The following is a 25,797-nucleotide window of genomic DNA, read 5'->3' on the forward strand; positions in this document are numbered from 1 at the left end:
TCTGCAGTCTTAAAAGTTGAGGAACTACATCACTTACTTTTCAGCTTCAGCAATACAACATAACTAAATTTGGACCGTGAAGCCTGGTACTTTGGCAAATTAGACCAGAATCATGTTAAAGGGGCATTTCTTAATACCCAAACAGTGTGAACAAGATAAATGACTCCAGCAGTTGTTCACACCTGGCTGTAGATTTATGACTAAATTAAAGTCCACTGTATAAATACAAAAGAGCGAAAATGTTCAGCTACTTAACTTGAACTAGATTCAGGTGTACCGAGTTTGTGAGAATATCTGAAAGGCAAAAAAAAAAAAAAAAAGACATGGAAGTGAATGTGAAAAAGCTAAAAGACTGACAGAGGAGAAGGGAGAAAGGAGCAGGACAAGGCCAAGGAAAAAATGAGGGGAGAGCTGGAGAAAGAGAGAGAACATCTGCCCATCTGTTTATTCTTCTTTTCTTCCCCGGTGTAAATGGCAGAAGGGATGAGGCCCAGCTGTCATCCACGCACACACACAGACACACACTGAGCGCAGGGAATTCAGTAGGCAATAATAGAGAGAGACGGTTGCTAATTCAAACTAATGGAGGGAGATGAAGATGGATGAGAAGGGAACAGGGGAGCAGAGAGAGGCAGGAGGGAAGGTGCGACGAGAGAAAGCCATTAAATACATTTTACAAACAACGGAAATGTTTTAGGAGTGTCACCACAACCGGGTTGGTTTGTATGCAGTAACAGGAGTGCCACAAAAACCAATAAATATGTAAAAGAACAAGAAAATAAATGAGGAATGTAAAAAAATATATATATATAAGCATTTTTAAGAATATATTTGATCCCCTGCTCAATTTGTAAGTTTGCTCACTAAAAAAAAAAAAAAAGAACGGTCTAGAATTTTTTTTAATGGTAGTTTCATTTTAATGGAGAGAGACAGAATATCAACCAAAAATGCTGAGAAATCATATTATGGAAAAGTTAGAAATTGATTAGCATGCCATTAAGTGAAATAAGTATTTGATCCCCTACAACCCACACAGAAATTCTGGCTGCCACAGATTGGCTGCGTGCCCTCCACAGATTTTCTACAGGACTGAGGTCTGGATACTGGCTCGCCCACGACATCACCTTAGTGTGCTTCTTCTTCAGCCACCCTTTTGTTGCCTTGCCGGTATGTTTTGGGTCATCATCATACGGGAAAACCCGTCCATGGCCCATCTTCAGTGGTCTGGCTCAGGGAAGGAGGTCCTAAATTTTAACGGTACATGGCTTCATCCATTGCCCCGTCAATGCTGTAAAGTCGTCCTTTGCTCTTAGCAGAAAAACAGCCCCAAAGCATTATGTTTCCACTTCCGTGCTCGACTGTGGGGATGGTGTTCTTTGGGTCATACTCAGCATTTCCTTCCTCCAAACGCGGCGGGTCGAATTAATGCCAAAGAGCTGGATTTTGGTTTCATCTGACCACAGCACCTTGCACCAGCGCCTTCTCTGAATCATTTAGATGTTCACTGGCACATTTAAGACTTCTTGGCAACTGTGGTCCCGAATGCTTTCAGATCATTAACAAGCTCCTTCCGTGTACTTCTGGGCTGACCCCCCCACCTTTCTCATGATCATCCTCACCCCATGGGGTAAGATCATGCATGGAGCTCCAGACTGAAGGCGATTGATGTTCATTTTTATTTTTCTTCCATTTCGAAATAATCGCACCAAAAGTTGTCACCTTCTCACCGAGCTTTCTTGCCGATACTCTTGTAGCCCGTTCCAGCCTCGTGCAGGTCTACAATCTTGTCCCCCGCCATCCTTGGACAGCTTTTTTTGGTCTTGCTCATTAGTGGTGGAGAGGTTGGAATGGAAGAAACGTATTCTGTGGACAGGTGTGCTTTAAACACCATCACGAGCTGAGGTCGGGAGTATCTGTAATTGATTGATTAACTGTAATCTGTGTGCCACACGGGGCATACAGCCAATCTGTGGGAGCCAGAATGGCCGGGTTGCTTATTTCACTCAATGACATGCCAATCAATTTATAAATCAAATGGAATGTGTTTCTTCATATGTGTATAAAATAATAGCATGCAGACAATGCTTTATTTACAAAGCTTTAATGTTCATTTATTTTGTCATTTTTATTTAATATTTTCACATTCAGTGGTTTGTCCACGTTTCCTCAATCATTTTCTTATTCGTACATTTTTTCGTGGCACATCTATCATTCAATGGATTCTGACACAATGTAAAGCCTCCAGAATCCTTCACAAGGTTTTTCCATCTCTTTTTTTGAATATTTGAATATAATTAAAAATAGTTTTTAGTTAAAAACAATCAAAAAAGATGAGAAATGCCTTTTCCAGCTCAAGATTTTTATTTTTCAAGACGCTAACTGGTTTAAACACATCGTGTCCCTGTGATACTGAGCCCCAAACTTAAATTTCCGGCTATGAGGGGAGTGTTTTTCAAAGCAATTAGTTTCAGTGTACAGGTGTTTTTTTCCTTTCTTTACTTACATTTTTAAGAGGGGCTGCACGGTGGTGTGGCCCTGTGATGGGCTGGCGACCCATCCAGGGTGAACCCTGCCTCTCGCTCAAAGATGGCTGGGATAGGCCTGTTTAGGCAGCAAGAGAATCCATGATTACTTGCAGCAATATATGCTATTCTTCCCCGTAGCAGGTATTGTCTGATCATAGCTCAGAATCCACAGATTGCCTAACCAGGTGTGTCATGGAATTCATTGATATTCACTCTGCTTTAAGGGAGTTTTGAAGAACAAGGCCTTGGACTTTTTGGTCTTTCAAACCTAAAATCACATCAAGAGTTTAAGTAGAGGATCAAGCTCTTAGGTGGAAACACAAAGTATAAGTTCAGAAGCAGTTGTGGTTCAACAGGTTCGACAGACATCGAAAAGTCACAGTTTTCCGGTTCCTCACTGATGGAATATAAATGTCTGCATCTCTACCCAGGAGGGAGTGAGTGTTCCTGGGATAAAGAGCGTCTGACCAGCCCCCCTGCTGGAGCCCACAGTGGAGGACCAGGAGGAGGTGGAGGAGCACCGGCAGTGGGAGGAGGAGCTGGAGGAGGAGGAGGAGGTGGTGCAGCTGGAGGTCCTGGGAGGGGGGCCACCTTAGGAGCTGTCAATCAACAACAGCTCCAGCAGCAGCAGCTTCTAGCTAACAGTGAGAGCACACGGTCATAGACAGAAATCTAAATCCAAACAGATGACACACTTAGGCAGTCTTCATGGAAAAAAGGAAGGATACACACACACACACGCAAACACACCTTCATGCTGTGTGTTTAAAGGATGGCAATATTTGTTAATGTACGCCATTTAATCTGTTCCCATCTCCTGTATTAACACTCTGCCTGGATTAATCAGCACACACTCTACTAAATGACTCAATTCATCAACACTGCACACACAGCCGCACACATATGGACACACAAACAAACAGATACTCGCTCTTTTTCTTACTGCAGAAGTAATGTATTTGCACACCAACACCGGGCAGCAGGAAGCGACAAACACTCACATTGATTATTCTATCACTTCAGTCGTCACGACAACAGCAATCAGTGTTATTGTTTCATTGGAATGAAAGCAGCTCTGTGTGTATACGTGTGTGTGTGGTTGACAGCTCAGGCGTCTTCCCCCCTATTGTGTCCCATCCAGTGGGAGCTCATCTCTGAAAATAGGGGCTGTTTTAGGGTGACGAGGGCACCGAGGTCAGAGGTGGTCTTTTAGGGGGTTTGGGGTTAAAAAAAAAAAAAAAAAAAAAAAAAAAAAAAAAAAAAGAGACAAAAGAGATTTGGAACATCCTCCACAAGTGCAGCGAGTTGTGTTGTCGGTGCGTGAAGAAGAAGGGGAGGAAAAGAGGGCAAAGGTGGGAAAATGTACGAAACAAGATGCAACATGAGGGAAAAGCTAGATGAGGTGGAAAAGAGGGATGGAAGATGGTGGGTTTGATTAGAACCTTTTTATAATTTGGATCCGTGTCAACTGTGCTATTCTTTTTAAGAGTCCAACATAAAAACACCACTTTAATGCAGGAGAAGGATCAAAAGTACAAGGAAAAAAACTCAGATAACCTGAATATATCTCAGAAACACGCCATCCATCAGAAATAACACTTTGCACACACCAAATTAAAAATACTGTAGAGTACATAATACTATTGTCTATTGTATTTTTTAGAACTTGTCTATGCCTGACATTATCAGGAAGATGGAAAATCATTCCATATATGACAACCCTGACTGGGAAAAGCTCTTTTACCAAGCTTTGAATTAGTTTGACAGAACGTCATTTGTAGCCGTCGCTGTTCTTGTATTGAGAGCATCAATACTCGGACTACTTCACCTCACCTTTTCAAAACATTGCCTGATTGAGGATTTCAGCTGCGCAACAGATAAAAAATGTAACATGGATGGCAGCACATGTTGCTTAGAAACCTGTATAACATTGTTTAATAATAACGGTGCCTTCATAGAGGTTTACCCGCACCATGCTAAAAAAAAGATGATGGCTTTTAGCAAATGATTTACATTTGACTCAGGGTCTTCTTCTTTTAGGGAACAGGGTCGTTTTAGGTAAGATGGGGGTAATTTAAATTCAAAGGTTTGGACTTACTGGTCTGCTTTTTTTCTTTTTTTTTTATCATTATAAAAGACACTTTAAACTGAAATGAGACTTCTCCAGTCGAGTTCAACACAAGTTCACAAACACAACACCGTTTTATGTCTTAACATCTGTGGCAGCTTCCTATCAGAGGGGATTCAGCATCACTTCTGAAGCCAAAGATCTGCCATAAGCATTTAAAAGCATCATCTCCCAAATGTAATTGTGTGCGTGGCTAAATTGATAACAGGAGGGAATCAGCATGCGATGGTGCAGGTGGTAAAACATCCCGACACCCATAATGCTGTCTGTATTCTGCTGGCTTGTCTTGTGTGTTGTATTTTTTATTCCAGATTTATTTGTCAGGTTGTCACATCTGGTCGTAGCCAAGTCAAGCAGGCCAAATGTAAACTTACAAAGAGATTTTACACTTAGTCTGAGGTCACTGAAAGATTTCCCAGTTTAGAATAAGCTGTTGTTCTGCTGTTCTTCGCCTCCCTGCTGACCAGTGCCTCTCTTCATGTCTCAGGGTTGGACCTGCCTTTCATGATGATGCCCCACCCCCTTCTGCCCATGGGGCTGCCGCCTGCGTCTGTTGCCATGGCGATGTCCCAGATGAACCACCTCAACACCATTGCCAACATGGCCGCCGCAGCCCAGCAGATACACACTCACGTACATCGCGCGCCTGTCATCAAGGTAACGCATCGAAACGCAAAGGACCCGAGCATGTTCCCTGAGGAACTCCCGTGTGAGGAACCCTCGCTTAAATGTGCGGATAGTTCGAACCGTGGTTTATTAAAACTTTGATAAGACATTCAAGAATAAAGAGTGTGTTCTCTGGTTTGGGACTTTCAGTTCAAAAGTCTCTTGCCTCTTTAGTGAGACTAAATGGCATGTTAAGCTGCCTAAGCCGCCATCCTCAGTGTATGTTGAGGGTCATTTATTTTAAACAGCACTTTTGAACAGCAATTAAGTTTACCGAAGTGCAAAAAATGCAAGACAATAAAAAACTAGAGCAGAAGTTTCCAAAGTGCGACACAAGCGTCCCCAGGGGGACTCCAAACAGTTTCAGCGGAGGCTCAGTGAATAGAGGGAAGGAATATTACAGCTATCAAAAGTCTTAACTAAATGTTCGTGATTTGAGGAGCTCAACTACATTAGTCCTGTGAGAATTTGAGCGTTTTTAACAAAGCCAGAAACAAATTAATACCTTAGGGGCAGACCACATGTGCATTAAGTGTCGTCTGGATTGTTCAACCTGAAATATGCACTTACTTTGGCTCACCTGCTGAGTGTGTATGGGCTTAAACAGCATTCTGACCGTCTAGGCGTGCAGCGATTTAGCGAAACTAAGTGCAAAGATGGAGTGGGTGCTGGGTCTTCTTCAAACTTTATCTGAAGGGATCTTTACTGTAGAAGACCAAGAAATAGAGGGTCCTCGTGTGTCAAACTGAGGGTCCTTTACCCAACCGTCCACAAAGGAAGTGGTCATTTGTTGCACTTATTAGAGACAAATCATTTGTATAGTTAGTAACATGGTCTGTGGGTTTTTTCACTGGACTACATTAAATCCTAATAATTTCTCTTTAACCTTTTGCGTCAGTGTCATAACATTTACTGCGAATATATCGACTGTTTGGACTAAACTTACTCAAGGCCTTCGCACACCAAGTCATTATTTTTGCACGACTGTCTGAGTCTTATCATTTGCCAAAAAAATCATTACGCACAAGCAGTACAAATACTAGATCGAACCGATCTGGAATTCAAGAGCAAGGTTCCGAGTGCATTTAAGAATGCCTGGTTTGATACCTTGCTGGCATTGCTGGCAGCACATTTGAAAAAAGACCACAGCGTACAAGTCGCCCTGGAATCTTTACACTGCTTGTCATAAAGTCCTCTCTGCTGGGAAATAAAGTGAACCACTCTGTCAGATGCCATGTCGGATAAAGACATTTGCATGTAAGATGGCTACGATTTCGCTCTGAAAATAAGAGAGATGGCAAAAACCTTTGGAGTCTGCGTGTAAATACGACAAACATGACAGCATATTTACTTCTGCGCGTGCAACATTCACAGATGCCGAATACCAGACTGAGTGTGCGGAGGCCTCGAGGCTTTCTCAGCTAACGCCAGGAAAATAAGGGGAAAAATTACTTGTCTTCATACGTTGGTGTCTTTTTAGCCCGACACAATCCTCTTTTCTTCTTCCTCAGGAGAGAGTGTGTGACAGTCCCTCTCTGTCTCCGTCTGTTGATGAAACCAACACTCCTCTGCAGTCGCAGCCCAGCAGCTCTGCCTCCAGCTCACCTGAAAGACTGGGTACACACAGACACAATCACACACAGCAAACACAATACGCGCCATGTCTTTTCAGCAGCCCGGGGGGGACATACCCCATTTTGATAATAGTTTGCAAGCGAATCAAAGTGAATCAGAGCCCAGTATTCACAGAAACTTTTTTTGTCAGTACAAAATGTCAGTTTTCACAAGCAAATCACTAACCCATTAACCAAAACGGCATCATTCGCAAATTAGGAATCAACATGCATGGGTTAGAGCCCCAAAGACACGGTTTGAAATATAGTGTATGCATAGCATATACATCCAGACTAATGCACCAACAGCATACATGTATGCAGAGTGCGCAAACGCACACAAACGCAGCGTGTTTTCTCTCAACAGGATTGGTGTCAGCTGATGCTGATGTTGCACTGACCAACTCTGCTGCACCCATCAAGAAAATAACAAAGGACAAAGGTTGGACCACACACACACACTGACACACACACACACACAGACTTATACAAGTGAGGATATTCCATTATGCACCTTAATCTAAACCCTCAGCCATTTTCTTTTGACAACTGACAAATTGTCCTCACTTAAAAGGGCTTTCCTCTCACACACACACACACACACACACCCCTATATACTGAGCAGGGACAGACAAACGTACAAACAGAGAAACAGAAGCATCAGAACGCGTTGCCCTCTCATTGATCACCTGTCTGAGCCATCAATCAGAGGAATGAGGGAGTGAGAGATAGATAGAAGATGGATAGATGGAGCGGGGAGGAGGGAAGTAAGGGAGGATAAGTGAAGGAGGCATGGATAAAAGGGGTCAAGAGGTCACACACTAAAAGCATGCAGGGCTTCTCCTCCCTCCATCGCACCCCCTCTTCTGAATTTTCCATCTTATAACACATTCCGTTCATCTAATTTTTCACTCTCCCTCCACCTTTCACCGTTGGTACTCCTGAAGCTCTTCTGCAGACATCAGCAGCAGAGAGAATACTTCCTTTAAGATCAATAAGGGCAGAAGGGAAGAAAGAGGCTACATTTGTGCCAAAGATTGCCGGACTTGATGAAATTATCTGGGGCGGACGCGGTGGCGTTAGGCCATGTGACCTCTTCACAAATGTGAAGATGCGTTTCCAGTGTACAGAAATGAAAGGGCGACTGCCGAAGCCAGTGAGGGCCGAGACTTGACTTGCTTTAACCGTAGCCAGTGGGAATTATAATGAGGGTTTCTGGATTGAAGGTTTTTCATATTTGTCTGCGCATACTGTAGCCGCCCTGTTCATTTCTTACTACAATCTGTATCGTGTGTACAAGCCGGTGTGTGGGGATGAACAAGCAGGGCCTTTAAAGGGATATCCCTTCCTAATCGTTTCTTTTTTTTTTTTTTATGTGGTGCTCATGAGCAGTCGGCATCTTTCCTGCAGCAGTTTGGGGTATCGGCTGGTTTCCTGACAGGCGGAGTTAAAGCCACCAGAACAACTAAAACATCAAAGCTTTCACAGCCGTTCCAGTAAAGCCTTTATTGAGGAAACCGTTGCGCGGACCATTTTGGAAGATGCTGAAGACCGTGTTGCAACGTGAACGTTCTGCTGTAAAGAAACTGTGGCGACTTAAGTGAACCGCGGTTACAGTGATGTAACAAAAAAAAAAGCTCTCACACAAACTGCTGTGAAAAGTCGAAAGTGGTGTTCGGTAAGGTAAGGCGCTCAGGTTTTCGCTTCGCACGCGTCTGTTCAGTCAGCAACACCCGCTATTACTGTAAGAGCTTGTCAATAATGGGGAAACTTTTAAAAGCAACAGAGAGACGCAGCGTGTTACTGCACATCTCAGGGGGACGACAGAGAAAATGCTCTCTGTGGCCTCCCTCCATCTGGACAGTATATTGCAGCGATTACTGCAGCAGAACACGGTAATAAACCAAAACTGCAATCAAAAATGACCTCACCGTGCGTCGTGCCCTCAGCTGGTTTTGTGCGTTTTCTTTAAGTGACTTATGGTTACACATAGCAGGTTTTTTTTTTGGCATATGACATGATGTTTCAATGCATGTTCCATCCACCCCGTCAAGGTTTCCCTTGTTACTCTGCCACGAACTTACTGCCTTTACGCACATTATCACTTGGATCTAAAAGTCTCTTAATCTTATTGGCAAACAGTGTAGCCGAATAAGCATTCCCCTCCGTCGTTGTATTTTGATCCGGAGTGTGTTTTAAGAGGGAACGAGCCAATGTAGCATCTAAGAGAGACGGAGAGGCGTTGAGGGCAGTCCCAGTGGATGGAGCTGACGTGAGATGTGACGGAGAAAAGGAGTGAAGGCTCACGGGGTTGCTGTGACCACGGTCTTCCGCAGAATTTTGTCAAGGATGGCGCTACGTGCCGGGGTGACTCTCGTTTGAGGAATAAATTTGCGCAGGGTGTGTCTGTGTCGTATGAGTAAACATTTCAGCCATGACAACGTGACAAGGGGCGTAGCTACCAACCACCAAACACCTCCGTCAGATGTGTTCCTATAGAACCCAGAAAAGAACCAGCCTCGGAGAAGGAGCTGAAATGGTTATAGGAACTGAGGGCGATGGTCCCGAGTTCCTGTATGTCCGAATGCGGGAGAAAACGGCCCCGTTCCTGAAAAGGTTATAGGAACTGCCAAAGGTTCCTACAGTGCGAATACGGCTAATATTCTGACCCCGCCCCTTCTTTTATCCCTCCTTTTCGTCATTTGCTGCTTCTTTTTTGCTCAAAGAACTTGTTGTTTTCTTCTTTAACTATGTGAGAAAGCAGTGATTAATCACTCTTGTGTGGAATGGAAGTCGTAAGGTGAAGATGAAGCACAGAAAGACGCCTTTTGAGAAAACACATAAAAGCGTTATAAGAAAAGTGCATTTGACTTGTATCAGCTGCTGTCATCAATATGTTATAAGAATGTATCAAGTTGACACTGGGAATCGTGCTGTTTGTAGGTTAAACCCTTGATAGAATTATCGATTTAAATGCTGTGCTCCTGTTTCCAAAGCCTCCAAGTGAGCCCCGCTCCCCCTCCAAAAAAAAGTTTGTACTAGCATTGAAAAAGGAAATTCATTTAGGGAGAGAGTACGGGGCAAAGATTAAAAAGAAAGGAGGCAAAGGCGATTTTAAAAAGAAAGAAAAAAAGAGAAGCTGAGACGGGACTTGGGAGAAGCAGGAAAATGAAAATTAATGACAGAAATAAGAAGTGCTGAAAGATGAAGATGTGAGAAAGACGGGAGGGGAAGGGAGACAAAGTGATGAAAAATTATCTGAGAGCAGAAAGGTGGAGTCGAGGGATGTATGGATGAAGTGGCAGATAGGGGATGGAGGGTGTGTGGGTGTGTGTGTGTTAGGGTGCATCTTAATCAGCGTTAATTTCACAGCAGAGTTAACCCAGTTGTTGGTGTGTTAGGCATTAAGGGCTGAGCAGACACTGTGACGCACTCACAATGAACACACACAGAAATCAAGGATGTCTTTAATCCTTGTCAATTAGTACCCCACATGACTGTCTGAATACTAACGACCTCGGTGTGTGTGTGTGTGTGTGTGTGTGTGTGAGAGTGCGTTTGGTGTAATTGATTTCTCTAATGTTGCTTTGCTGCCTTTCATAACTTGGTAAACACCAATATTTCATAAAGTTCACTCGTGACAGCCACAACTCATGAGGATCCTTCAATTTCCACGACATTTCTGGGGTTTTTTTGGGGGGGTTTTTTGTCAAAAAGGACAAAAACCTTCACATGTGGTGATAACACAGACATCACATAAGGAAATTGAAATGAAAGTTTGTATCCTCTGTTAAATGCTCCTGACAGAAGAGTCTCCACTGGGTCAAACCCTGCCGCACGGATTTCCCGCTCCGTTCCTATTCGCCGACGGGCTGTCGTCAGTGGAGACCCTCCTCACCAACATACAGGTATGACCCTGCTTTTAAGGTTTCATTTTAGTGGCTGGGTTTCCAACTGGCTGCAATGATCGGGTTTCAGTGGTACCAGACTTTTACATTCGTTTCCTCGTATTCAACACCGACTACCTGATCAACTTATCAACGCATCGTTGCATACGGTCAAAAAGAGAGCACGCGTTTTACAGTTTGGCTTCCGTTCCAAACCTCTGCACTCAGGGCCTGTTGAAGGTGGCGGTGGAGAACGCCCGGGCACAAGACAAGCAGATTCAAGCAGAGAAGAGGGAGCTGAAGATGGAGCTCTACAGAGAAAGAGAGATGCGAGAAAGTCTGGAACGACAGCTCAACTCCGAGCTGCAGAGCAGAGGTGAGGGGGGGGCAAAAAAACCAACAACGTTTTTACAAGCTTTTTGAATAACCACGCAGGTTCCTAAGAAGGTTGAAACACTGCTAGAAATTTGCCAATGCTTCTGCTCGCTCTGCCTACATATTAAACGAACACACAGGGTCTTGTCCGGTGACACTTTTCTGGTTCCCCATCTTCTGTGTTCAGCCTCCATCCAAAAGCGACTGAAGAAGGAAAAGAAGGCGAAGAGGAAGCTGCAGGAGGCGCTGGAGTTCGAGTCGAAGAGGAGGGAGAGAGTGGAGGACGCCCTGAAACACTCGTCCTCATCCTCCCCCTCTCCGGAGCCGCTGCACAATGCCAACAACATCAAGAACGGTACGGACAGGAGGCTTCTTTTTCCTTCTACCACTCTTTTTTTCCTTCTATTGTTTCCTCTGCTAATATTTGCATTTGTATCAGTCATCTGTTATTCAGTGCCAACGCTTGTGTCAGTTGCACCCCCCCACCACAACCGTGTGTTTACCTCGGCTAATGTTTGTTGTATACGAGCCGTCGTTGACTGAAGCAGCTCTTAAAACTGAGTTACAAGCTGCCTCTGTTTTTCTGTCTTCCTTCCATAAAACTCAGAGTAATCACCAGCAGCAGTAAATGTGCAGTTAATGCGTCTGTGTGGCATCAAGGCAGAGAACTACAACCGGCACAGTTTGCACTGCTAATATTGGACGGTATCGTGTGTGCTCTCCCAGATCTCGGATCAGCCGAGCCGAGCCTCTCCTGCTCCCGACAAAGAGTGGCGGCTTGATTTACGGCACTCTGTCGATAAAGTTTTTTGTGCTCCGTTTGTTTTACGTCAGCGACAGGGACGGCCTCTGTTGGCCATCTTTGTGCGCGCGGTGATAAATCTGTCGGGGTTTGTGGCCTAAATAAAATCAGTAACAGTCAATCATAAACAGTTTGGCCAAAACTGGAAAAAATAAATGAATACATTTCTTATGGTGGAAAATGCACCAACATGTCCACAGTAACTTCTGAAACATCTCCAGCTCACTTGTGCTGTGACAGGGTTATTGTAGCATTTTTTTGGTCCTGATCAAGAGTTTTTGTCCTCTTGTGCTGATCAGGATAATTTAAAGATCAAGCCAAGGCCAATACCGAGAGGCGACCCGAAAAATTAAAACACACCGAAGTGCTACAACATTTGCGCAGAGATGATAATGAAGGCAGGATGTATGGACACCTGGTTTATGCTCTAATATTCTCACCTTTCTCCAATCTTTCAGGGATTCAGTGGTATTGGTGAGCTGCAACTGTTTTGTTCAAGCGCAAAAAAAAAAAATATATATATATATATATATATATATATACACACACACACACACACACACAGATGCATATATACACTCACCGGCCACTTTATTAGGTACACCTTGCTAGTAAAAGGTCGGACCCCCTTTTGCCTTAATTCTTCGTGGCACACTTTCAACAAGGTGGAACACTGGAAACATTCCTCAGAGATTTTGGTCCATACTGACATGAGAACATCACACAGTTGCTGCAGATTTGTCGGCTGCACATCTATGATGCAAATCTCCCCTTCCACCACATCCCAAAGGTGCTGTATTGAACTGAGATCTGGGGACTGTGGAGGCCACTGGAGTACAGTGAACTCATTTGAGAGGATATGAGCTTTGTGACATGGTGCATGGAAGTAATACACTGTGGTCATAAAGGGATGGACATGGTTAGCAACAATACTCAGGTAGGCTGCGGAACTTAAACAATGCTTAATAGGTACCAAGAGGCCCAAAGTGTGCCAAGAAAATATGGCCCACACCATTACACTACCACCACCAGCCTGAACTGTTGATACAAGGCAGGATGGATCCATGCTTTCATGTTGTTTACACCGAATTCCGACCCTACCATCTGAATGTTGCAACCTCATCAGACCAGGCAACGGTTTTCCAATCTTCTATTATCCAATTTTGGTGAGTTTGTGCGAGTGGCACCCGGTGTGGTCTTCTGCTGCCGTAGCCCATCTTCTTGTGGGTTCAGAGATGGTATTCTGCATTCCTTGCTTGTAACGAGTGGTTATTTGACTTACTGTTGCCTTCCTATCATCATGAACCAGTCTGCCCATTCTCCCCCAACCTCTCACATCAACAAGGCATTTTCGTACACACAACTGGATATTTTCTCTTTTTCGGACCATTCTCTGTAAACCCTAGAGATGGTTGTGTGTGAAAATCCCAGTAGATCAGCAGTTTCTGAAACACTCAGACCAGCCCCTCTGGCATCGATAACCATGCCACGTTCAAAGTCACTTAAATCCCCTTTCTTTCCCATTCTGATGCTCGGTTTGAACTTCAGCAAGTTGTCTTGACCACCTCTACATGCCTAGATCGGCTGATTAGCTATTAGTGTTAACAATTGAAGAGGTGTTCCTGTATAAAGTGGCCGGTGAGTGTATATACATGCTGGTAATGAGCTTCTGTGTTGAAATGCTTGTGTGTTAATTACATCATATTGAAGGCTGTTGTCCCAGCCTACGTAAAAACAGAAATTGAGTCGATGTAATTTTGCCAACTTATCGTTTTGTAAACAACAGATTCAGACCTTCCCCTGTCTCAAACCCGTCATCGATCACTTGTTGATTCTGAAATTGGGTTACGGTTAGAACGTGTGCAACTCTGAGATCTCCCATTTTTCAACCGAACACGCGTTGAACAACGGAGGGAGCCACAGGCGGCAACGCACCGTGCCCACAGCCGCCACAAGAGTTGTGTGCAAAGACGACTGCTGATGCAAGGATTTTTTATTTTTTTGGTCTCAGTATGAAAACGTTTGCAAGCTGTAGTGTTGGGCGATCTGTGATAATATTTTCACACCTCCTCCTAAACATTTTGTTGATCAAAACTTTCACGATCGAGTGCACACAAAACTGCATCTTCTCTCGCTGTCCCTGGAAATCCAAAGTTCGAAGAGAGACGTATTTGCTAAGATTTGAGCAGAAAGGGGGTCGTACTGCTCCCCCTTTTATGTACTATCACAGGTCCTGAACCTTTCTTCTTCTTTTACCTTTTACCTGAAGTATATCAGATAAACGGACAAACTTGTTGTTATAAATCTAAAAACAACTTGAACTTAAAAATGAAGTGCAGTTTTGTGTAATCTCATGTAGCAGATAAGAAACAGGCGTCGACAGATGTAGACCAATCACTGCCCTAAGAGTTTCTGCGGCTGCAACTGTGAAAACAGTGCGATTACTGACAAAAGAAAAATCTGACTCGTGCACTGAATGAAGTCCCTCTAGATTCTCGATGCTTTTATCCCAAACTGTTCTTTGAACAGATATTTTCTCGTTGGTGTTTTGCAGGTAACTTTCTGGACTCACTGTTTTGTTTGCGGTGCTTTTTCCCCTCTTTTTTCTAGGCGGATCCAGCTTGTTTTTGACCCATAAACAGTTACAAGGTGCCGTTTGTTTTGTTTTTTTATTGGCCGACCCACTGAGACTCTGTCTTGTCTTTGTGTTTCATGCCAGACGCTGCTATAGCCGAGGACAAACCTGAGCTTAATGGAAACCAGCAAGACAATGGCGCTGTGCAAGGTACATGAAAACAGACACACACACACACACACACACACACACACACACTCACTCCTACACGCAGTCATGCCGATATGCTCAAACAACAAAACATCCCCCCAACACACATGTCACATATTAACAGATACGACACTTTACACAAATGCGTTCAAAGGCAGACTTTTTCGACACACACATGGCGGGCACATGTGTGTGTTGGGGCCCAGTCTAGATTAGTGGAGACATTAAGCAGACATAGTGGCCTCCCTTTGATGTGCACCTTAACACACACACATGAGACATGCGTGTAAATTTTTCATTTAACTGGTGTGCAGCATCTACATGTCGACACGGGGTGTGTGTGGGTGTGTGTGTGTGCGTGTGTTTTGGAAGGTTTGGAAGGAATTTTCAAATTTCGTACATTAAAATTAAAATCCAAATTCCATTTTCATCTAAAGTAATGGTCGTTTTCATCAGTTTCATAAAGACGTCGTGGTAGAACGAGACTTTTGTGAGGTGAGAGCTTGTTTTTCAACAGTCGGACATGTTGAATAATCCCACATTTTGAAATCCTGTCTCGTGTGTTTTGCTATTATTGTAAGGATTATACATGCAATGATGACTATGAATACGTTTAGAATGAAATTAAATAAAGTTAATTTCTATGCTTTATACATTTTATAAACAGAATTTTGCCATGATTTGCTCATGAATTTAAAATAAAGTTAAATAAACTTAAAGAGCACATTAGCACCTTATTAAAGAACCTTTGTTCACAGCGACTTCATTCGAGTCGACCAGGGCCTTATTTGAATGTACTGGACCTGTTTACCATTTGGTTATGATGATTAGAAATGTACTGAGATGTGGTCTGTAGAGGCTGATCCTGCAGTTTCAGCACAGCAACACTCTCCTGAAAGTAGAATTCAGGGTCTGTGCACAAAGACAGCCTGAGAGCAAGCAGCTCCGCCTGTGAACAGCAAAGATCAAACTGGGCTCTTGTCATGAGCGGAAGAAACGTGGCACCGAGCATCATCTCATTCGTACCATCCCGACAACCAAACATGTTTTGGGCAACAGCTGTTTGTGGGGAGGTTTTTCTGTTCTAGTCAGGATAGAGGGAATAAAAATGGCTTCCCATCTCAACCTGTTGAGCTTTCTGCCAAGAAGAATGGAAGAGGACTCCAAAGGAATGCAGTGGCAATCTTGTAGGATCACTCCTAAGAAGACTTTGATGTGGTTCTGTACATGTCTACATGTTAAAGCGTGTTGCTGCCCCTGAGGGGCAAGCTCAGAAATAATATCAGGTGGGGATTACTCTTGGTTGTGTTGGTGTGCCGTTGATGGTCCTTTAGTTTTGCTCTGCTGTGGAAAACACAGCAGTCATATGCCGTTTTTACACCAAAACCAACATGTTTATACAGTTCAATTCCCCTCCCTAAAAGGTGGGTACACATTACACACCTAAGATGATCTGATTAAATCCTTTTCCATTGCCGTTAGTGGCATGTTGTGCTTTGGGGTCTGCAACACATTCAGAGTCCAGTAACTGCATCAGCCAACACAACAGAACTCCTTTCGTCAGCTTCAGAGCCTCCATGTTTGGACTTTACGGTCAGTGAATGGGATTTTTACGCTACTTTCCCGTGAATGCCACTTGTAGCCGATAAATCGGTGTTTAACGTACACAGAGCACCACCTCCCAGGGCCATTCCCAGCGAGCGATTTTGTTGACTGCACATCTGTGTGAGTAGCCCGATTACCAAAGATGCGTAGGGTGAGCTAAACGCAGAGGGACAATTTGAGGCTCTCATTAATGAGCCCTAAAGGCAGTCAATCCCTATCTGCTGCCCAAGTTGCTTCCATTTCGGATAAACTTACAAAACACTCAAAACCAAATGATTTATTATTGGGGAGAATTGAGCGTAGATTGATTGGAAAAAAAAAAATATTCTAAATGTATTCTATGATGAAACTTCTGCGTGTTTGACGGTGGAGATGTTTCAATGTGAGAAAGTTAAGACGAAACTAGGTAGGTTTACGTTAGGGTTATGGAATGCATTATGCCAATGAGGTCCTCACTAGTGCAGTACTGATGTGTGTGTTTGTGTTAGTATGCATGTGTCATCTTCTTTCCACCAGCTGTGCTCAGTCCTCCCTGACATTGAAAACCTTCACTTGAAACTCTGCGAGTGTATAAATGAATATCTACAGGCACACACTTTCTGTGTGTGTGTGTGTGTGTGCGTGCTCTCTGTACCTGTAGTTGTGCATTTTAGCGTGTGTGTTTGATCTACACACTTGTGAGACAGGGAACTCTAATTAGCTCTCACTCCTCTTTAGACCCCTTTTAGATCCCCTCTCTTCTGCAAGCCAAGCACTCCGACAAACACACACACACACACACACCTGATTTCATTAATGTTGATTGGCCCAGTAGGACCCCTTTGCTGCTTTGCTCACACACACACACACACACACACACACACACACACACACACACACACACACACACTCTCAGACAAGCACACACTCATCCCTCCTGCCATAAAAGCATTTTGCACCTACGGTGGTTTACTTGCACACACACCTCTCCCCTGCCTCTCTCACCTTCCACACTCTTAATTAACGAGTGAGGAGAAAACTGCTGAATGCAAAGAAAGACATCGCATTACAATCAAAAAGAGAGGAGTATAAGGAAGGGAATAAAATCAAATGATCAGCAAGAATGGGGGCTGGACGTCTCCAGAAAAACGCGAGGAAAGAGGCGGTTAAAAGATTGTCTAACTGGCTGTGTAAAAACCGCGAGAGGTGAAAGAGTTGGAGACTAAAGGGGAGGATTTAAGGAGGAAGGACAGGGAATTTTCCAGGAGGGGGAAAGGGAAATAGAAGAAAATTGAGAGTAGAAGAAGAAGGCTGAAAATTAAGAGGAAAGCCTGAGAAAGTTTGGTAAAGAGGTGAGTAAAGGGAAGGAGTGAGCAGAAAAGGGTGGAGAGAGAAGAGCAGATGAGGTAAAAAAAAGAGAAGCGGAATGATGAACACCGAGGGGTTGAAGAGAAAAAAAAGCCGATGACATTTAAAAGGTAAAGCAAATGAGAGGTGGGGGTGAGCTGAGGATGAGAAGAGAGAGGGGAAGCACAGAAAGTGAGGTAGAGGAGGGAAAGGAGGACAAGGGAAGGAGGGATGAAGTAGCCAAAGGAGGAGTGTGCAGATTCTCTGGGACAGGGCTGAAAAATGTGACCTTGTTCCAAGACCTGGTGACATTTCCTCCACCCAGCTGATAGACTTTTAACAAGGCAGGTCAGCATCATTTTTTAACCAGGACAGCAAACACACACAGCTGGAGGTGTAGTTCACAGTGACAAATGGAGGTGAGAGGGGAAGGGAAACGGGGTTGCCAGGTCACAATGGAAAGAGCGGAAAGGGAAAAAGGAGAAAAAGCCACTCTGAACTACAGGAGCCCAAGGAGAGCGTCACACATTAAAGGGGGAAAGACGAGACTATTTTCATAAAAGCAAAGTGTCAGAAACTGCAAATTTGAATGAATGGATCAAATCAATTCATGGCCCTAAACTGCACGCTCGTTTCTTAACGCAAAACATCGTTTGAGCTGCGAGGAAGAGGACTGAATGCATGTAGGGCTGGATGAGTGGACCTGGTGGGAGGCACAAAGCCAGGGCTGAGACCGAGAGAGTAAACTCAAGACGCCCTCCAAAAATGTTTTTTTGCCATCCAAAATAGCGGCGACTTCTTCTTTAAGGTTAGAGCTGCACGCAGCGCATCTATTCAAACCCTCTTTCTGTGTTTGGCGAGCGGTCCACACGCACCGATGCTGCAGCCGTCTCTCCCCTCTTCGTGCTCAGATGCACGGAACAAATGTGCACGGAAGCAAGGCTGGCTGAGGTACATCGTTGTTATCTGAACACTTGCAACATACGAGCCTTTAAAATGAATTTTTCAGAAAACAACTGGTGGAAAACATAGCAACTATGGTGTAATACGGTGTCAATTTTACTAAGTACAACAATCATAACTGGTGTCTGAGTGCAGCAGTCTGGCAGCTGATTAGGATGTTACAGTTCGTGAGACAGGAAAAATGAAGGCATTATGTTGCCTATGCAATGTAGACATGACTGGAGTAGGTCCCCAAACTATCCCTGAAGTAAGACTGGATAGTGTAGTGGTAAGATTGCCACCTTTTGTGTAGGTGACCTGGGTTCAAATACCCTGCATGAAAGGTACTACTTCCAGTAGGGGTCCCTAGGCAAAACCCCTGTTACCCTACCTGTAATTTGCTTTGGATAAAAGCGTATAGTATTTTTGCTTAATTTCTTGATCAAACCAACTTTAGAAGCAATTCCACGTGTCCCGATTTCCGAATACATTCCAAAAATGAGAATTGGGATTTTAAACCGACTTAAAAATCACCGTTGCTTGTGGCGCAGGCAGCAAAGCACTGAGCCAAAGCTCTGAGATGACTTGATGTTCCGGCGTCTTCATTAGAGGACACGCACAGATTATAGTTTTAAGGGCAGCAGTGGGGAGTGAAATGCTGCGACCCTTCAAGTTGCAGGACAGTTTTTAAACACCGGGCCAAGCCTGCAGTCTAAAAGAGAGAGCGAGAGAAGAAAAAAAAAAAGAAAAAAAGAAGAGAAGACAGGAGAGGACAGAGAGAAGAATGGGACGGTATAAAAATAATATGAGAGTAACAGATAGAGGACAGGAAGGAGCAAAAGGGAATTGAGGAGGAGGAGATGCATGTAGAATAGAGGGATGAAAGAGGAGGAGAGGAGGGGTTGGAGTGGATTGTGGAGTGATAAAAATAGGGAAGAGCAGGAGATAAGACGGATGAAAAGGAGGGAAGGCAGTGAATATGAAGGAGGAAACGAGGGGCGAGATGAAAGAAAATTTAAGAAAGTTTCTTTTTCCTTTTAACCACTCCAACACGTATCTGAGAAAGAAAGAAGAAAAGATGACAAAGAGCAGGAGAGGATAAGTAGAAAAGTGGTAGAGGGCAGGAGAAAGAGGAGAGCTGGATGGAAAGAGGAGCGAGGGCAGCTTTATGGTTGCAGAAATGTAAACACTTTGCAACGTTCGCAGAAAACAATGACACCGCAGGGAGAGGAAGGTGCGTGTGTGTGTTGCATGTACGTGTGGGTCTGGTGTGTTTTTAGTGTGTGAAAACACTCCTGTGTGGGTGGGTGCAGATACAGCACAACAGGGAGGGGATGGAGAACGACGGAGGTGAAATGAGAGTAAAAAGATTGTAGATAGGAGATTTCTATCATAAACGGATGCAGCTTCAAGGGAGAACAAGATGCAACACTCAGTTAAAACAATACATCCTGTTTAAATAATCATGATGGGGAAATCAAGTTCCTGCATGAATATGAACTCATTAAAACTGTATTTTAGAATAAACTTGAAGCTACGACGACTCTGTTCTGACGCCGTTTGAACCCCTGGGAAAAGTTACAGAATCAACTTTCTTGGAGGTTGTTGTTTTACTTTGTGATAACCAACAAGTAAATAGATCCCAGATATGACACAAAACTGCTTCATTTGACTACTGAACATTCTGTAAAACATACCTAAGAAATAAAATAAATGAAACCACTGCAATTTAAAAAATTTTCTCAGGTCAAATTGAAGATACGACTGTCATATGCATTTCTTATTACCTGCACAAGTCTTAGGTCTGTGTTCGAAACCGCATACTACGTACTACATACTTGCAAACTGCATACTTCCATGCTGCATACTCATCGATCAGACAGTATGCAGAGCATTTACCCACAATGCATTTCGCTCCTGCCCGAGCCAAAATCAGCCGGCCTGAAGCTGATTTCGCTTAAACTCTAAACGCTGTAAACTTTAACAACATTTAAAACATTTTCAAGCAAGAAAGTAGACGTTTAGATCCCCAACGTGTTGAAAATCTGACAAAATACCGATTATTTACAATTATGTTCCGACGAAATCGGCGCTACTAAAGCTAGCCGCAGTGAGTTCTTCCGGTTATTTTCACAAAATAAAATACCCGTTGGCTTTTATCATAGGGAAAGCCATTACGATACAATTGGTGCTTTTGTCTTGAAAACAGGAAGTGAACCTACCGTCGTTATATCTAGCTTGAAACTGCCGTTTTGACAGGAAATGACGATTGGCGACGTCACGTTACGTTGCATCTTGGGTAGTTTGAGTATGAGTAGTAACCTCATGATGCATACCAAACATTTCGGCGAATCTAGTATGCATCCGGGAACTAAGTAAGCGATACTCAAACTCGCATACTAACTCAAAAAGTTAGTATGAGTAGTGGGAGTAGTAGGAGAAGTATGCGGTTTCGAACACAGCCTTAATGTGCAAATAAGTCTGCAGCTAAACGAGTGCTTAATGAGCACAACAAGCTTTTGCCCCCATTAAGAAAGTTGTCAATGGAAAGAAGAAAGGTAATTCAACTCAGAGTCTGGGAAAAGATGCTGGTTGCTCCCAGTCAGCTGTGTCTAAAGTACAAACAAAAGGGGAAGGTTGTGAAAGGGAAACATGCAGGTCGACTCAAGAAGACGTCAAAGTGCAGAAAGACCGAAATCTCAAAGCAATATGCCGGAATATAGAAAAGGTACAACAAAAGAGAAGAAACACGAATGAGCAGAAACTGGAGTCGATGTTGGATGAGATCCATTGGATGATCCCATCCATTGGTAAACCATCAGCAATGGGACAGGAGAACACCAGGTTACAGGTGGCCAAAGGGAAGCAGACACGGGCTGTGGATGATTGGATGGAAGCGATATATTCAGTGATGAGATGCCAATCTGCATCAGACAAGGAGAAGATGGAACTTGAGTTTGGTGCAGGTCCAATTAAAGATACAAAAATGACTGCCTGATGGAAAAAAAAAGCCAATAATTTGTTCACAATAATCGATGATATAGGGTAGATGTGTCGGGTAAAGGACCAGAGGAGACGACAATGCTTCTCAATCTGAGTTTAAATCTATGGTGGAACAACCAAATCTCTCAGATCCAACAAACGTTATGATGTCATTGCACTGTTTTGAGTTGTATTGGCAAATTCTAACACCCCCCCTTCCTTTTTGTTTCCTTCCGTCTTCTTCTTGTGTTCTTAATTCAGAGTCTCGGCCGTTCCTGAAGACCCCCATGATGTTCTAGAGAGAGGGACTCCGCCTCCAGAAACCACGTCCTCTCCGTCTCCCTCTCTCCTGCACAGATGAACTCCACCAGCCCGTTTCTGGAGCAACCGCAGCCTCCACGAACCCCCTGGCTCATCATTGAAACGATTTCCCCCAGGCTGGGTTCCATCTTGGATGAAAAGTGACACTTTGCTAGGTTGCTAGGAAACGATGAGACTACTAAGAGACGCACTCCTTTTTTGGACTTATTTTGGGGTCCTCTCTCTACTTTTTCTTTATCCCCGTTTTTAGACCAACTTTAGTCAATTCATTCCTCTTTTTTTTATTTTTTTTATTCTTCCTTCAGAACTTCTAACACCACCTCTCTCTTTCTGGAAACAGAACAATATTTAATCATTCCCGAGTAGAGGAAAAGGCAACAAAAGGAAGGCCCTACGAGGCGAATGGACCAGACCGACAGCATAGCGTCACAGACGTCACCTCCACTCCACTTAGAGACTTTTTCGTGAAGCTGATGCCAGAAGTTTTTACCAGAAGTCCAATTTGATTGGACAGACTTTTACCGACTGTCCAATGACACGACGGAATCTGCAGGAGCATCTTGTCCGATTAGTCCTGACAAGACGAGTGTGGTTCCGTGAGGAAGGAGGGAAGCGTCAAACCTCCCTGTTTTGACTCAAACTCTCGTTGGCGCTGTCGATCCCTTCTGATGGGATGGAAATAAGCCAATCAGGAGAGGATCGGAAGGAAAAAATAAAGAAGAAGAGTTGGAAAAAAAAAGAAGAAATATTGGGAAGGAAATAACTAACGAAAAGGGAGGAAAACAACTCGAGAGGCTTATTCTGTCTCTCGTGTTTCATTGATTTTTGTTTTCCATACAGGGACTGAAAAGAATGCATGGGAAAACTTCTGTTGTCATTTGGCTTATCTTAACTCTCCTTACATCCGACCCTTTCGCTTTCTCACCCCCTTCTAAACTCTTCTTCACCGTTTTTTGCTTCATTTCAACCCCCTTTTTCCTTTATCCTGTAAACAAAAACGACTGTTCCTCCTTCAAAGACATCACATTTCTTCCCTTTTTTTTTTGCATGATTCCCAACTTGCTTTCTCCCCTCTTAGTCAACATGTATTCCTTATCCTTTCATTTTCTCGTTTCCTCTCTATAAAAAGGAGGAATTGCTCTGAAAATGTTGGGATGCAGCTTTTCAATGTATGAAGTCATTTTCTATTACCCTTAAGTAACTGTGGAATCAGTTTCTGAAATGCAAAAGGAAAAAAAAAAAAAAAAAGAAAGGAAAGGAAAAAAAAGACAGAAAAACTAACCATTTTTTATTACAAAAAGGAGTCATTTTTAGTATCATCCTAAAAAGGTATGTTGAATTATCTTCCTTGATGTCGGACCTTTTCACATTTCGATCCTCGTTGGAAGAAGTAGTCCAAGTTTCTGGTGTTTGTCGAATTAAAGCTACAGAACACTTTTTTAAAAAAACTGCCCAAACGCAAACTGTAGAAAACACGAACCGAAATCTTCAATTCTACATGTTCTTTTTTTTTTTTTTTTCGGATTTGCAAAAGTATTTATAGAAAAACTAAAAATCGGTAATTGTTCAATGGTGACAGAACGTACCACAGGTGTAGATATCAAGCGCTCCTCAAATGCCGAACACCAGAAACCTTTCGTTCCCCCTGATTTTCTGACCTACTAAGAGTGCAGACTTGTTGTGTTGAAGTTCTGTTTATCCCACTGCGTGTTTCGTTTATTTGTTGATTACTATTTGAAATGTGTACGGGAGGAATGAGGGAGGGAGAAGACGGGGTGGGCAGGGCTTGGGATTAAAGGGATATTCTGTGTAGATAGAGACGACATTCAGCGTTTTCTTGTTTTATTTTTTTGGTTTTTTTCCTCCTGATGATCTCTTAGTCTGTCACTGTTCTCTGGGTTTGAGCTGACTGCAAATATACAGTATTATAATGACTGCTGTCTTGTGGTGCTTTAAACTATCGAGTTATGGCATTCCAAAAAAAAAAGTAATTTATTGTTTGGTTAACTCTTAAGTCATGTACATCTCTTGGAAACCAACACATTAACATTTTGTCTCAAGGCAATCTGTGTTCCGTTTGCACGCAACTAAGGGTTGCTTTTTTATTTTTTATTTTTTTTTAAACCAGCTCTGGTTTGGTGCTAAAGTGGAAAACCTGCGATTCGGTGGATCTGCGGCCGGGGTTATGGAGACTCGGCTGAAATGTTGTGACCGCCGTGTTTAAAAAAAATTCAAATTAGCTTTTGGTCTGCTTAATTCAGAAAGAACAATAAATTAAAAAAAAAAAAAAAAACTGAGCCTTTATATAGATATAGAAGATGTAGAAGAACGGATCGTCTGTTGCATTTGTGAATGCTGTCCCATTGTGGCATTCACAATCACTTTTGCAGCTTTACTTCGAACAGTGTTTTCAGCAACATTTATCTACATTGTTTGGGGATTTAGAATGGTCAGCTGGCATTTATTGATCCCAATCAGCTATAATTCCTGTTTATAGGACAGACAAAGCTAACCTGCTGTTCTTATTTGAAGATTAAACGTCTGCCTGCACTGTGGTCCTCTACAACATTTCGGAAAACAGTGGAAGCAGGGTCAAAATGTACTTTAAAGGGATGTAATAATAATGTGGATCTAGGGTGCCTCTTTGGTTGTGGGCAACCAAACCAGTTCTTGGCTAGAACCATCTTAGAACTGGCTGTTGTACCGGCCCTGAACCCTGAAAGTTAGCAAGCCAACAAGCTAGTGTGGAGAAGTTATGTTTTTTTTTTTTTAGATATACGAGCTCTCCTGACCCTTATGGCAAGCCAATAGGCAATGAAAAAGAAGTGTTCAAAAACAACTGTTGTTGGAGGACATTTAGGAATTTACATGCCTGATGACTCGGGATGGGAAAAAAAAAAAACACGCCATCAGTGTAATACTGCCTCTACTGGTCACCCACATAATCGCAGCTTTCGAACGCACGGTGTCCATTTGAAGAAAACTGTGTGTTAAAAGCACGCATCCGTAATTAAAAGCTAGTATATTCCTGGCCTTCCTCCATCTTTTCTCATTCAACGGTCCCATTCTATCAAATGATCCTCCTTCTCTGCCTTCTCAGTTGTCTATTAACTCGATCCTTTATTAAAGGCTTTTCTTGTGATTGTTATAATACGACAAAATCTGGAAAGTACCTAGCCTACATCTCCACTTTAACCAATGTTTATGATAAACCAGCTTTACCCCAGCATTTTGTTTTATTCGTTTGTCAGTCTACCATTTCTCTGCCATATTTTTCCGCCCGGAGCACCAAACAGAGGGAACATGCCCTCCAGGTAAAAATGGAAACTACTTAACCTGACAGCAGCCGTGCAGATACAAGTTCATGTATGGCACAACCAGTCGGAGACAACAGAACCATGAATATCCCAGTCTCGTGTAAGTGACACTGTTAGAGGGAGTCCAGTTACAGGCCGGTTTAAGGCTAAACAAGGGATGATTTCCAGAAGGACCTCTGTGAGAGGGTTCAGGGAGACTACCAGCCCTGCAGGGCTTCTGGGTAATCCTTACGACAGACTGCGACTCATTTTCTATTTTATGCAGTATGAGCTCTGTCACAATCATATTGTTGGGATTATTTTCATCCACCTTTAGTGTCCAGTCGATCCACGGGTGATTGGGACACAGAGACTGCGAAGACAAGTCCTGGTTACCACGGTGACATGGCAATAGTGAGTTTAGTGATGCACGCTGTAGTTGTAATGTACTGTTGTGCGACTGACTAATGTCAGCATAAAGGCGCTATAGTCAAATTGGAAGGGCAGAAACAAACAACCAATTACTATTCATCACCCAATGAAA

At 43.2% G+C, this 25,797-nt stretch overlaps 1 protein-coding gene across 2 annotated transcripts in view; it reads left to right on the forward strand.

Moving 5' to 3' along the window:
* Positions 1-25,183, forward strand: part of LOC142368486 (dachshund homolog 2-like) — a 96,773-nt gene extending 71,590 nt beyond the window's left edge. The window contains exons 4-12 of one of the 2 annotated variants that reach the window (XM_075450661.1): positions 2,957-3,169; positions 5,141-5,310; positions 6,831-6,936; positions 7,300-7,374; positions 10,740-10,840; positions 11,048-11,195; positions 11,382-11,549; positions 14,716-14,781; positions 21,898-25,183. In XM_075450661.1, coding sequence (XP_075306776.1) covers positions 2,957-3,169; positions 5,141-5,310; positions 6,831-6,936; positions 7,300-7,374; positions 10,740-10,840; positions 11,048-11,195; positions 11,382-11,549; positions 14,716-14,781; positions 21,898-21,935 — 1,085 coding nt within the window. In that variant the 3' untranslated portion in view covers positions 21,936-25,183. The remainder of the gene's footprint in view (positions 1-2,956; positions 3,170-5,140; positions 5,311-6,830; positions 6,937-7,299; positions 7,375-10,739; positions 10,841-11,047; positions 11,196-11,381; positions 11,550-14,715; positions 14,782-21,897) is intronic. The other variant, XM_075450662.1, reaches the window with a different exon arrangement.
* Positions 25,184-25,797: the final 614 nt, after the last annotated feature.

This window comes from Odontesthes bonariensis, chromosome 19 (genome assembly GCF_027942865.1).
Source record: "Odontesthes bonariensis isolate fOdoBon6 chromosome 19, fOdoBon6.hap1, whole genome shotgun sequence".
Taxonomy (NCBI): Eukaryota; Metazoa; Chordata; class Actinopteri; order Atheriniformes; family Atherinopsidae; genus Odontesthes; species Odontesthes bonariensis.